The sequence below is a fragment of the Artemia franciscana genome, chromosome 8 (genome assembly GCF_032884065.1).
Source record: "Artemia franciscana chromosome 8, ASM3288406v1, whole genome shotgun sequence".
NCBI classification, from domain to species: Eukaryota; Metazoa; Arthropoda; class Branchiopoda; order Anostraca; family Artemiidae; genus Artemia; species Artemia franciscana.
In genome coordinates, this window is record NC_088870.1 from 41,525,715 (window position 1) to 41,540,637 (window position 14,923).

Genomic DNA, 14,923 nt, shown 5'->3' on the forward strand with positions numbered 1-14,923 from the left:
GTGTTGCCATTGTCATTTTAGTCATTTTACAATTATAAATTTCTCTTTCAACGATCTTCTTACAATTAAAAATTTGTCTTTGAACGATATTCTTAAATACCTGTGTCCCGGTCGACATTTATATTCCCTGTGTCCCGGTCGTCATTTGTGTCCCGGTATCCCAGTCTGTAATTTTTCTTTGAGTGTCCCGGTCGACATTTATATTCCCTCTGTCCTGGTTGTCATTTGTGTCCCGGTCTGTAATTTCTCTTTGAGTATTTTTTCTTTTTAGTTTTTTTTAGTTTTTTACCTTTTTTCTTTTTTCAGTTTTCTTTTTCTTCTTTATTTTTCAGCGTCACTATGAAATACATATCGCCGAACCTTTGTTTTTTTAACTCAAATCTGGTAGGCATTGATGACCTTATCCAAGTCAAAATCCCAAACCCAATCATCATCGCTATCATTTTCAGTTTTGATATGTTTTGACTCTCACTGTCCAGGTGGATTTTCATCTAACTGCGCGGTTTTGCGTTCTTTAGCCGCAAGCCTGTTTTCTTGCTGTTCTTGTGATTCCTCGGCACGCTTTCTCTTCTTACTTTCTCTATCATCGCAAGTTTTTTGGCATAGACTCTTTGAGCAGCTTCCTCGGCTGTTGCCATTTTAGGTTCTTCAGTCATTTTACAATTAAAAATTGTTCCGTCCACGATCTTCTTACAATTAAAAATTTGTCTTTGAACGATTTTCTTAAATACTTTTAATGACGTCATCGTCATAACAAAGATGACAACAACTAAGTTCATGACGACATGATGACATGACGTCACTCGACAGACCCACAGACAAACAACTTATTTTTATATATATAGATTTATGTTCGTTTTAAGTTTTAATGCTATTGCTTACTTTCAGTTGGAGAATGCTTGTTTTTTTTTTATTTAATAACAACCACAAGCCGAAGACATACAATATCTTTGGTTTATTATCACATAAAATTCATGGTTATGATGCTGCTTAAGGCAAAATTAAATGCTAAGATTGGCCTGAAAACAACTCAAAAAAATTATTGCTTATATCTGCCATTATTTTACAAAATTGGAACTTTAGCATAAAGAGCAAGGTATTGACGAGGGGAGAACTTCCTCATATACGAAATATGAGGGGGTTTGCCCTCTCGTCAAAACCTTGCTCTTTACACTAAATTTCGAATTTTGTTCCAATTCTTTAAGAATGACCCCTGAATCAAAAAGGCCGTTTAATTAGAATAAATACCTCTTTTAAAATTACTAAAACTATTTCAGCGTAAACAGTGAGGTATTGCAAAGGGTACGAACCCCCTCATTTACGTAATAATTTTTGTTCGTTTTAACTTTCAATGTTACTCCTTACTTTCAATTGAGAAAACTGTTTTTTTTTATTTAATTTCTGATCGTTTTTTTTTTAATTAGGCTAGGATATCCAGCGCCCCCTTGATAGAAATTATCATCTCCCTTGAAAAATTACTCCATGGGAAGATCCTCCCACACAATCCAATTTCCCAGACCCCCTCCCCCCCACCAGAAGAAATCCCCCCCCCCCTGAATACGACTGTATACTTACCAATACCCAAGACTATACGTAAACAATGGTCAAAGTTCATAACTTATAACCCTTCCCCCTGAGACTGTGGGGGATTAAGTCGTCCTCAAAAACATATTTGTTAAATATTTCGACTATGGTGAACAAAATGGCTATCTGAAAATTTTGATCCGGTGACTCTGGGAAGAAAACGAGCGTGGGAGGGGGCCTAGCTGCTCACAAAATTCCTTAGTCGCTTAAAAGGGGCACTAGAACTTTTAGTTTCCTTTCGAATGAGCCTTCTCGTGAAATTCTACGCATCTGTGATCTTTCTTCTGGTAAAAAATACAAAATTCCACGTTTTTGCAGTGAGGAGCTTAAAACCTCTACAGTAGGGTTCTCTGATACACTGAATCTGATGGTGTATTTTTTATTAAGATACTATGACTTTTAGGGGGTGTTTACCCCTTTTTTGCAACCCTTTTTTCCCCTTAAGGTAAATTTTCTCAGGGTCGTAACTTTTGATGGGTAGGACTAAACTTGATGAAACTTATCTATTTAAAATCAGCATAAGAAACCGATTCTTTTGATGTATCTATTGGTATAATTTTTTTTTAGAATTTCGGTTACTATTGAGCTGGGTCGCTCCTTACTTACAGTTCGTTACCACGAGCTGTTTGATACCAGAGGCTTGCCCAACAATTTTATTTTCTTCTCAGATTCATTTAGACTTACTAGGCTTATATATAAAAACAAGGGAACCCTAAAGAGAATGAAAACTTTGTCTAAAGACAATGAAGATAAGAAATGTTAAAAAAAAAAATTCTATTGATGTGTAACGGCCGATTCGGGCCCAAATTTATTTCGTCCCCTTTCAGCTGGGAAATTGCTGAGCATGCACATTCGGCCACCTAAACCTAAAAAAAGAGGGTTTTACCCTAGACCATATCCAGGGGGCAGGGGTTTTAGCCCCCCCCCCCCTAGAAATGTTTGTCCTATTCGTAAAAACGTAACAAAAATGAATGTAAATATATTATGATGGGTTTTTTGAATTTTCTTTAGTAAGTCTCCCTACCCGATAAAATCTTTTTGTACCCCCCCCCCCAAAAAAAAAAATCTTAGATACGAAAATAGTTCTACCGATTCGTAAAACCCTAAAATGGACCAAATAATGTTTTTCATTGATCGGCGTGAAACTTTTGGCAGGCTAGATAGAGGGGACTTTATTATCTTGCGATGTTGGAATCATAAAAGCGAAAATATTGAATAAATATTTTGTTTTCAGTAAAGCGTAAACGACGGAAAATCTTCCGTCGTTTTTTGCCAAAAAATCTAGGAATGCATGGTTTACAAGTTGCATTAAAGCTTTAATTTAACCGCCGCATCTTAGCTAGCGTTTATAATGCGTTTGCTGCTCCGTATCTACTCGCCCTTGCACCATTTTGGTCTCTTCATACTGCTTCAGATATTTAGGACATACGGAAGTGTTTCTACAAGTATGCGAAATATTTGCTACGGCTGCCTCTCTGGACTAACAACAGTTGCCTATCCTCGTGGTAAGGAGTTGCTAGTACAATATCCGTGATGCAGAAGAGAAATGAGAGATATCCGGGGCAGATTATTGGTGAAAGCACCTCTGAAATTGTTCTTCGTTGATAATGTGTTTGTTCATTGATGTTGTGTTTGTGAAGTATTTGAAGGGACGGTAACCAGCAAGTATATATTATTGAAATAAGTCTCGGATTGTTGAATAGAATATTTTTTGCTCTATTTTTTGATACTCCGTAACAACAGGTTTCTGTAATTATTTTGCAATTGTAAAAAAAAAATAATTGTCGGCTTTAAGATTTGATTAAATCAAAATATTCACCATTTTTTTCTGTTGTCTGTTTTTAGCTATGATTGTTTATTCAATTTTTATTCGTTTTGGGTTACATTTATTCTTTAATAGTAATTTTTGGTCATTTGAGCTTGAGTTATTGTAGATTTCTAGACTTATTTCATGGAGCTTATTTCAGTACCTTATATAAATTAAATAAATAAAATACAAGTTTTTTTTAACTGAAAGTAAGGAGCGACATTAAAACTTAAAACGAACAGAAATTACTCCGTATATGAAAGGGGCTGTTCCCTCCTCAACGCCCAGCTCTTTACGCTAAAGTGTGGCCCTTTCTCTCAACTCTACTTTTTAAACAGTAAAAAACTTTAGCGTAAAAAGCGGGACGTTGAGGAGGGAAGAGCCCCTTTCATATACGGAGTAATTTCTGTACATTTATTTAAACTATTTATTCTACGGCTTTGTGATTCAGGGGACAAAATTTAAGCTTTAGTGCTAAGAGCGAGGTATCGACGAGTGGGCGAACCCTCTCATATACGTAATAAAAACATACGAATATAGAAGTTTGTTACGCAAGCTAATTTGTAAGTTACGTATATCTTTTACTAATGAAAACGTTCGTAAAAACTAAAAGTTCTAGTTGCCTTTTTAAGTACCCAAAAAATTGAAGGGCAACTGGCCCTCCAATTTTTTGGAGAGTCCTTTTTTTCTCAAAATCATTCGATCAAAACTATGGGAAAGCCATTTAGCCAAATAAATAAATATGCAAAATTCGCTTTAATTATTCATCTGCGGAGAGCCGAAATCAAAACATGGATTAACCAAAAAACGTTCAGAAATTAAATAAGAAAAACAAGTTTTTTTTAACTGAAAGTAAGGAGCGACATTAAAACTTAAAACGAACAGAAATTACCCGTATATGAAAGGGGCTGTACCTCCTTCAACGCCCTGCTCTTTACGCTAAAGTTTTTCCTGTTTTAAAAAGTAGAGTTGAGAGAAAGAGTCAAACTTTAGCGCAAAGAGTGATGGCGTTGAAGAAGGAACAGCCCCTTTCATATACGGGGTAATTTCTGTTCGTTTTAAGTTTTAATGTCGCTCCTTACTTTCAGTAAAAAAAAACTTGTTAATACTTAAAAAGGCAACTAGAACTTTAAATTTTTTACGAACGTTTTAATAAGTAAAAAATATGCGTAACTTACGAATTAACTTATGTAACGAACTTCTATATTCGTATATTTCTATTGCAGATATGAGAGGGTTCGGCTCCTCGTCAATACCTCGCTCTTTCCACTAAAGTTTAAATTGTGTCCCAATTCCTTAAGAATGACCCCTGAATCACAAAGGCCGTAGAATAAATAGTTGAAATTACTAAAAATATTTTAGCGTAAAGAGCGAGGTATTAGGAGGAGGTGAGCCCATTATATGCGTAATAATTTCTGTTCGTTTTAAGTTTTAATGCTGCTCCTTACTTTCAGTTGAAAAATCTTTTTCATATTTATTTTTTTGTTTTTTTAAATAATACTAGAAAATCCTGCACCCCCTTCATGGAAATTCTCTTCCCCCATTACAAATTCCTCCATGGAAAGATCCTCCCAAATAAGCCCCTCCCCTCAACCACCCCCCCCCCCCAAAAAAAAAATCCCCCTGAAAACATCTGTACATATTCCAATAACTATTACTACACGTAAACACTGGTCAAAGTTTGTACCTTGCAGCCCCTACAACGGGGACTGCGGGGGAGTAAGTTGTCCCCACAAACATAAAAAAAAACACATCCGTGATGTGTCTTCTGGCAAAAAATACAAAATTCCACATTTTTGTTGATAATAGCTTGAAACTTCTACAGTAGGGTTCTCTGATACATTGAATATGATGGTGTGATATTTTTAGGATTCTACGACTTTTAGGGGGTGTTTCCCCTTATTTCCTAAAATAAGGCAAATTTTCTCAGGCTCGTAACTTTTGATGGGTAAGACTATTTTTTAACTATTGGTATAAAATTTCCGTTTTTTAGAGTTTCGGTTACTATTGAGCCGGGTCGCTCCTTACTACAGTTTGTTACCACAAACTGTTTGATCGGATCCTTTTTTAGTGTCCCCAAATATTACTATATTTTCAGTAGCCATAAATACATGCTTCTTATAATGGTAAAAATCCTATTTGATTTTTGTATGCGAGAAGATAATAAAAACATTTTCTACTACAGAGCTATAGAAAAATGTAGTTTTTTGTAGAAAATGATTTTATTTTTACAATTATTTTTGTTAATTATGAAAGGTTTCGAAATACATCAATTTTCTTTCAAATAAGCCATTAAACAGCCGTCTATGATTTTTCCAGTGCTCCACCAGCTCAACTGAAAAAACGAAAAAAAAAAAAACTCTGCTGTCGTTGCAGAATATTGTGATTACAGCCAGTTTTCTTGATTTTCAAACTAATATATTTTCCTTATTTTTCAAGCCAAGGGACAGTTAGTTTCCTACATAGGGGTATTGGTTAATACGGTTCTAATAGTATGTACTTTGTTTTTTATCTGATTCTAGTTTCCGGAGTTATTGGCCATTTTTTTTCAATATTAGGCGTGATCGTCTCTTACTAGATTGCTCGCTACTGCCGCAACATGACTCCTAAAAAACAAAACAGTTCAAATTCAAAATAAGTTCAAAATTCAAATTAGCTCAACATTTATGCACAGTTGTGTGTCCTTTTCTATAAATAAACTAATATTCATAAACAAAAAAGTTTAGAACTAAGAAAAATAGTCAGGTAGTCATTTTTTTCAAAAATTATACTAAGGAACTGATGAAACTTTACCTTAGACCTTACTTCCTCCTGCGCCACCAGAGGCACCCAGGGCATTGAGAAAGAGTCGCCAACCATCCCTCATGTGCTACTGCCTAGACGTCTTCCCATTGAGGTTGGACTGTCGAACTGATAAACTTCAGGTCCCGCTGGTATGTATGACGAAATGTATTTTTTGGCTTTCCTCTTCTTCGGGTTCCCTCTGATTGCCACTCTAGTACCGTTCTGGGGAGTCTATCTTCTGCCATACGGATAACGTGTCCCAAGTAGCGCCATTTTCGTTGGCGTATGACATCTGTTACCAGTGGCTGATGCATGATAGAGCGAACTGTCTGGTTAGTGGTCCCTCCAGATAATATTCGTATTCCTGCGGAGACAGTTGTTATCGAAAGTGAGAATCCTCTTTTCTTGCTGTTGTTTGAGTTTCCAGCATTCACAGCTATAGAGGGGGGCAGAGAGGACGTTACTGTTGAACAGCCTCAATTCAGTTTCAGGGAGTACTTTCTTTTTTATCTCCAAACTTGCTTTAGTCGATGAAAAGCTCCACCTGCTTGTCCAATCCTAGACTGTACCTCCTTTTTGCTTACCCAAGTTTGTTTGACTGTATTTCCGAGCTATCTGAATTCTACTATCTGCTCCACTGAATTGTCCTAGCACTTTATGGCAAGTGGTCGCTCGTTGCCATACTCATTATCTCGTCCGAACTAATTTTCAGTCCCAAAAGACTTGCTTTCTCTCATATGACATCGAGAAAAGCTCCTGGAGCCTTTCCTTTTTTGCTTCAATCAGGATGATGTCGTCGCAAAATCAAGATCTGCTAGTCGCTTATTATCGAATATTGGATCCCAAACCCTGTGCAATCTTGGAGCGCATAATTGATAACAAGGTCAAAAAGCAAGGGAGAGAGGACACATTGACCCCAGTTTACCCCCAGATATGATACCGAAATACTTTGTATTTCCTTCATGGGTCAGACCTCTGCACTTCGAACGATCAGGGATATCAGTTTATTGGAGATGCCGTAGTGTTAGAGGATTTTATATTTGGGTTAGCTCCATTGCTCAGCAGCAGGTGACAAATATCCAGTGCTTCTTTATCAGCAGCATAATCTAAAGCTGTTTTGTCGTAAAATACTTTACAGTTAGGGTCAGCTCCATTTTTAAGCAGCATTTGACAAATATCGAGTGTGCCTTTTTGAGCAGCATAGTATAAAGCTGTTTGGTTGCACCACCCGCATTTCATATTTGGGTCGGCTCCATTGCTCAGCAGCAGTTGACAAATATTGAGTGTGCCTTTTTTAGAAGCATAATGCAAAGCTGTTTTATTGTACGAGCCACCTTTTATATTTGGGTCGACTCCATTGCTCAACAGCACGTAACAAAAAACCGGTGTACCATTTTTAGCAGCATAATGCAAAGCTGTTCTTTCCTCACTATCTTTCAGATTCTGGTCTGCCCCATTGCTTAGCAGCAGCTGACAAATATCCAACGTCCCTTTTTCAGAAGCATAATGCAAAGCTGTTTTTTCCTCACTATCTTTCAGATTCGGGTATGCCCAATTGCTTAGCAGCAGCTGACAAATATCCAACGTCCCTTTTTCAGAGCAAAGCTGTTTTTTCCTCACTATCTTTCAGATTCGGGTCTGCCCCATTGCTTAGCAGCAGCTGACAAATATCCAATGTGCCTTTTTCAGAAGTATAAATCAAAGTTGTTTTTTCTCACTATCTTTCAGATTCGGGTCTGCCCCATTGCTTAGCACCAGCTGACAAATAACCAATGTGCCTTTTTCAGAAGCATAATACAAAGCTGTTTTTTCCTCACTATCTTTCAGATTCGGGTCTGCCCCATTGCTTAGCAGCAGCTGACAAATATCCAATGTGCCTTTTTCAGAAGTATAATTCAAAGTTGTTTTTTCTCACTATCTTTCAATTCGGGTCTGCCCTATTGCTTAGCAGCAGCTGACAATTATCCAATGTGCCTTTTTCAGAAGCATAATGCAAAGCTGTTTTTTTCTCACTATCTTTCAGATTCGGGTCTGCCCCATTGCTTAGCAGCAGCTTACAAATATCCAAAGTGCCTTTTTCAGAAGCATATTTCAAAGCTGTTTTTTTCTCACTATCTTTCAGATTCGGGTCTGCCCCATTGCTTAGCAGCAGCTTACAAATATCCATTGTGCCTTTTTCAGAAGCATAATGCAAAGCTGTTTTTTTCTCACTATCTTTCAGATTCGTGTCTGCCCTATTGCTTATCAGCAACTGACAAATATCCAATGTCCCTTTTTCAGAAGCATAATTCAAATCTGTTTTTTTCTCACTATCTGTCAGATTAAGGTCTGCCCCATTGCTTAGCAGCAGCTTACAAATATCCAATGTCCTTTTTTCAGAACCATAATGCAAAGCTAATTTTTTTTCTCACTATCTTTCAGATTCGTGTCTGCCCCATTGCGTAGCAGAGAAGCTTAATAATATCCAATGTGCCATTTTCAGAAACATAATTCAAAGCTGTTTTTTTCTCACTATCTTTCAGATTCGGGTCTGCCCCATTGCTTAGCAGCAGCTTACAAATATCCAAAGTGCCTTTTTCAGAAGCATATTTCAAAGCTGTTTTTTTCTCACTATCTTTCAGATTCGGGTCTGCCCCATTGCTTAGCAGCAGCTTACAAATATCCAATGTGCCTTTTTCAGAAGCATAATGCAAAGCTGTTTTGTCGTAAAGGTCTTTACAGTTAGGGTCAGCTCCATTTTTCAGCAGCATATGACAAATATCGAGTGTTCCTTTTCGAGCAGCATAATGTAAAGCTGTTCTTTCATCACTATCTTTCAGATTCAGGTCTGCCCCATTGCTTAGCAGCAGCTGACAAATATCAAATGTGCCTTCAAATATCCAATGAGCAGCATAATGTAAAGCTGTTCCATTGCATCCCCCGCCTTTCATATTTGGGTCGGCTCCATTGCTCAGCAGCAGTTGACAAATATTGAGTGTGCCTTTTTTAGAAGCATAATGCAAAGCTGTTTTATTGTACGAGCCACCTTTTATATTTGGGTCGGCTCCATTGCTCAACAGCAGGTAACAAAAAACCGGTGTACCTTTTTTAGCAGCATAATGTAAAGCTGTTCTTTTCTCACTATCTTTCAGATCCGGGTCTGCCCCATTGCTTAGCAGCAGCTGACAAATATCCAATGTGCCTTTTTCAAAAGCATAATGCAACGCTGTTTTTTCCTCACTATCTTTCAGATTCGGGTCTGCCCCATTGCTTAGCAGCAGCTGACAAATATCCAATGTGCCTTTTTCAGAAGCATAATGCAAAGCTGTTTTTTTCTCACTATCTTTCAGATTCGGGTCTGCCCCATTGCTTAGCAGCAGCTTACAAATATCCAATGTGCCTTTTTCAGAAGCATATTTCAAAGCTGTTTTTTCCTCACTATCTTTCAGATTCGTGTCTGCCCCATTGCTTAGCAGCAGCTGACAAATATCCAATGTGCCTTTTTCAGAAGCATAATGCAAAGCTGTTTTTTTCTCACTATCTTTCAGATTCGTGTCTGCCCTATTGCTTATCAGCAGCTGACAAATATCCAATGTGCCTTTTTCAGAAGCATAATGCAAAGCTGTTTTGTCGTAAAAGTCTTTACAGTTAGGGTCAGCTCCATTTTTCAGCAGCATTTGACAAATATCGTGGGTGCCTTTTTGAGCAGCATAATGTAAAGCTGTTCCTTTTTGAGCAGCATAATATAAAGCTGTTCTTTCCTCACTATCTTTCAGATTCGGGTCTGCCCCATTGCTTAGCAGCAGCTGATGAATATCCAACGTCCCTTTTTCAGAAGCATAATGCAAAGCTGTTTTTTCCTCACTATCTTTCAGATTCGGGTATGCCCCATTGCTTAGCAGCAGCTGACAAATATCCAATGTGCCTTTTTCAAAAGCATAATGCAACGCTGTTTTTTCCTTACTATCTTTCAGTTTCGGGTCTGCCCCATTCCTTAGCAGCAGCTGACAAATATTCAATGTCCCTTTTTCAGAAGCATAATGCAAAGCTGTTTTGTCGTAAAAGTCTTTACAGTTAGGGTCAGCTCCATTTTTCAGCAGCATTTGACAAATATCGTGGGTGCCTTTTTGAGCAGCATAATGTAAAGCTGTTCTTTCCTCACTATCTTTCAGATTCGGGTCTGCCCCATTGCTTATTAGCAGCTGACAAATATCAAATGTGCCTTTAAATATCCAATGAGCAGCATAATGTAAAGCTGTTTCGTTGCACCCCCCGCCTTTCATATTTGGGTCGGCTCCATTGCTCAGCAGCAGTTGACAAATATTGAGTGTGCCTTTTTTAGAAGCATAATGCAAAGCTGTTTTATTGTACGAGCCACCTTTTATATTTGGGTCGGCTCCATTGCTCAACAGCAGGTAACAAAAAACCGGTGTACCTTTTTTAGCAGCATAATGTAAAGCTGTTCTTTTCTCACTATCTTTCAGATTCGGGTCTGCCCCATTGCTTAGCAGCAGCTGACAAATATCCAATGTGCCTTTTTCAAAAGCATAATGCAACGCTGTTTTTTCCTTACTATCTTTCAGATTCGGGTCTGCCCCATTCCTTAGCAGCAGCTGACAAATATTCACTGTCCCTTTTTCAGAAGCATAATGCAAAGCTGTTTTTTCCTCACTATCTTTCAGATTTGGGTTCGCCCCCTTACATAGCAGCTTTTGGAGACTGATCAATTTTGTGTCTTCTTTTTTCATCTCTTCTAATAAGGTGTTTTTCTTGTTTGATGCTGAAAAGAAAAAAAAATCAAATAGGTGAGAAAATGCTCTTGAAACTTTGTTAAAGGGCATTTTTTGTAATTCACTTGAGACAATATTATTTCAACGTTTGAAATTCTACCATGTGTCGAATTGTTTAAAACGAACAAAAAAAAAACTAATTTCAAAATTTTCAGGTATTTTTCTGGTTTGTATTAAAAAATCAATATCATTGTTCGGACACTGTAAATATTTTTGAAGTTTATATACTAACTTCAGCGATTCTGAAATCAAAACTAAAAAAAATTGATTTTTTTTCAATGGAAATGTAAGACAACGGTAATAGAGATACGTACTTTAGGAGTTAAGCCAAAAAAGTTTGCTTCCAGGAGACAATTATAAATTTGAACTTAGAGAATATTTAAAACTAATTTCAAAATTTTCAGATTCTTTTTTGGTTTGAATTAAAAAATAAAAAATTTTGAAAATATATACTAACTTTAGCGATTCTGAAATCAAAACTAAAATTTAAAAAATTGAATTTTTTTTTCAATGGAAATATAAGACAACGGCTATAGAGATACATCTATCTATATATATAAAAATAAGTTGTCTGTCTGTGTGTGTGGGTCTGTCAGGTGACGTCATGTTTCTGTGTCGACTGACGTCATGAAGTTAGTTGTCGTCATTTTTGCTATGACGGTGACGTCATTAAAGATATTTAAGACATATATGTTCACGTAGAAATCTATTAATGTTTAAGTTTAAAATGACTGATGAACTTACAATGGCACAAGCCGATGAAGATGCTCAAAGAGTCTATGCCAAAAAACTTGCTGCTGATAGAGAAAGTCAGAAAAGAAAGCGTGCCGAGGAATCAAAAGAACAGCAAGGAAACATGCTTGAGGCTGATAGAGAAAGAAAGAACAGAAAGCGTGCCGAGGAACTACCAGAGCAACACGAAAGCAGACTTGCTGCTAAAAGAGAAAGTGAAAAAAGAAGGCGTGCCGAGGAATCAAAAGAATAGCAAGGAAACAGGCTTGAGGCTGATAGAGAAAGTAAGAAAAGAAAGCGTGCCGAGGATTCACAAGAACAGCAAGAAATCAGGCTTGCTGCTGATAGAGAAAGTAAGAAAATAAAGCGTGCCGAGGAATCAGAGCAACCTGAAAGTTATCGCCTGGCATTCAGGTACAGCCCAGTCGATGATTATAGCTGGAGTAGATGTGTTCAAATCGGGACAATGTCTAAAATTTGTCCCTATTGCAAGGCCTTGAAATTCAATGGTGAAACAATGGGAATGTGTTGCGCCTCAGGAAAAGTTAAACTTCCTCTATTGGCTGCACCACCAGAGCCATTGAAGACTTTCCTTACTGGAACTACGTCAGAATCTAAGCGTTTTTTGTAACAAATCAGAAAATACAACTCATCGTGTTGAGCCTTGGGGGGTCAGTGCACCGCAAGGTCCATGTATCATATTTTTTACAATAATATCATGTAACCCCTTATCGACATTTTTATCAGGTATATCAGCGGAAATCACATCATCAATTTCTATAAAAAAATTATAAAAATATTAAATGGCTAAGTGAAAGAGCGATTCTCGCACCCAAAAATATAGACGTCCACGAAATCAACAATATTCTTTTGACCAAGATTCGAGACCAGGCAGTCCTTTACAAGTCAGTCGACACAGTTTTGGAACCAAATGAAGCGGTTAATTATCCATCTGAATTTTTAAATTCCATAGATCTTTCAGGGTTTCCACCACACGTGCTACAACTAAAAATAGGCGTACCAATTATACTTTTAAGAAATATCAACCCACCAAAGCTTTGCAATGGCAAGCGACTTGCCGTAAAAAAAAACAATGGAAAACCTAATAGAGGCCACAATCTTGACAGGGCCTTTTGAGGGTGAGCACACGTAAAAACACTAAAATTAACTACAAATATGCGTGTCCGATTGCAAAACGATGACTCTGGTCAAACATTTTCAGATCAATTGCTGGCAATTGGAAACGGAAATCTCCCAGTAGACTCAATTTCAGGACGTATACAACTACCTGCTGATTTCTGTAATTTAGTGACGTCCAAAAATGAATTGATTGAAAAAGTATTTCCGAATATTCTAAACAATTATAAAAATAATAAATGGCTAAGTGAAAGAGCGATTCTTGCACCCAAAAATATAGACGTCCACGAAATCAACAATATTGTTTTGACCAAGATTCGAGACCAGGCAGTCCTTTACAAGTCAGTCGACACAGTTTTGGAACCAAATGAAGCGGTTAATTATCCATCTGAATTTTTAAATTCCATAGATCTTTCAGGGTTTCCACCACACGTGCTACAACTAAAAATAGGCGTACCAATAATACTTTTAAGAAATATCAACCCACCAAAGCTTTGCAATGGCAAGCGACTTGCCGTAAAAAAAAACAATGGAAAACCTAATAGAGGCCACAATCTTGACAGGGCCTTTTGAGGGTGAGCACACGTAAAAACACTAAAATTAACTACAAATATGCGTGTCCGATTGCAAAACGATGACTCTGGTCAAACATTTTCAGATCAATTGCTGGCAATTGGAAACGGAAAGCTCCCAGTAGACTCAATTTCAGGACGTATACAACTACCTGCTGATTTCTGTAATTTAGTGACGTCCAAAAATGAATTGATTGAAAAAGTATTTCCGAATATTCTAAACAATTATAAAAATAATAAATGGCTAAGTGAAAGAGCGATTCTTGCACCCAAAAATATAGACGTCCACGAAATCAACAATATTGTTTTGACCAAGATTCGAGACCAGGCAGTCCTTTACAAGTCAGTCGACACAGTTTTGGAACCAAATGAAGCGGTTAATTATCCATCTGAATTTTTAAATTCCGTGGATCTTTCAGGGTTTCCACCACACGTGCTACAACTAAAAACAGGCGTACCAATAACACTTTTAAGAAATATCAACCCACCAAAGCTTTGCAATGGCACGCGACTTGCCGTAAAAAAAACCATGGAAAACCTAATAGAGGCCAAAATCTTGACAGGGCCTTTTGAGGGTGAGGCTGTTCTTATTCCTCGCATTCCCATGATTCCAACGGATCTGCCTTTTCAATTTAAAAGATTGCAATTCCCAATTCGATTAGCATTTGCAATCACCATTAACAAAGCTCAAGGTCAATCATTAGAAAAATGTGGTATAGATCTTAATACTGATTGTTTTTCCCATGGACAATTGTACGTTGCATGTTCGAGGGTCGGTAAACCTGACAATCTATTTATATGCAGCGACAATTGGACAGCGAAGAATGTTGTATATTCGCAAGTTTTACGCAGTTGATTTGTATTGTATCTATCTATCTATCTATCAATATAAAAACGAGTTGTGTGTATGCATGTTTGTTTGTTTGTAAAAAGAGCGTTTGCATATGACGTCATTATTAGTACATACGGCTTTGTATATGCACAGACAATGGGAAAGCCAAGAATGTTGTATATTCGCAATTTTTACGTAGTTTAACTCCTGCAGACGAAATGAATGCTTGCCTGAAAAATTCTAATTTATGGGCACACGTAAAAATATTAAAATTAACTACAAATATGCGTGTCCGATTGCAAAACGATGACTCTGGTCAAACATTTTCAGATCAATTGCTGGCAATTGGAAACGGAAAGCTCCCAGTAGACTCAATTTCAGGACGTATACAACTACCTGCTGATTTCTGTAATTTAGTGACGTCCAAAAATGAATTGATTGAAAAAGTATTTCCGAATATTCTAAAAAATTATAAAAATAATAAATGGCTAAGTGAAAGAGCGATTCTCGCACCCAAAAATATAGACGTCCACGAAATCAACAATATTGTTTTGACCAAGATTTGAGACCAGGCAGTCCTTTACAAGTCAGTCGACACAGTTTTGGAACCAAATGAAGCGGTTAATTATCCATCTGAATTTTTAAATTCCATAGATCCTTCAGGGTTTCCACCACACGTGCTACAACTAAAAATAGGCGTACCAAT

The 14,923-nt window shown here is 37.2% G+C and overlaps 2 protein-coding genes across 2 annotated transcripts; both read right to left on the minus strand.

The window, feature by feature from the left end:
- Nucleotides 1-5,072: 5,072 nt before the first annotated feature.
- LOC136030440 (poly [ADP-ribose] polymerase tankyrase-2-like) lies at nt 5,073-11,003 on the minus strand. The gene has a single exon (XM_065709423.1). The coding sequence runs from the start codon at nt 10,993-10,995 to the stop codon at nt 8,593-8,595; it is 2,403 nt and encodes an 800-aa protein (XP_065565495.1). The 5' UTR covers nt 10,996-11,003; the 3' UTR covers nt 5,073-8,592.
- Nucleotides 7,175-8,342, minus strand: LOC136030679 (putative ankyrin repeat protein RF_0381). Its single transcript, XM_065709746.1, has 2 exons — nt 8,189-8,342; nt 7,175-7,764 (listed from the first exon to the last, which is right to left on the minus strand). The coding sequence occupies exons 1-2, from the start codon at nt 8,340-8,342 to the stop codon at nt 7,175-7,177; spliced, it is 744 nt and encodes a 247-aa protein (XP_065565818.1).
- Nucleotides 11,004-14,923: the final 3,920 nt, after the last annotated feature.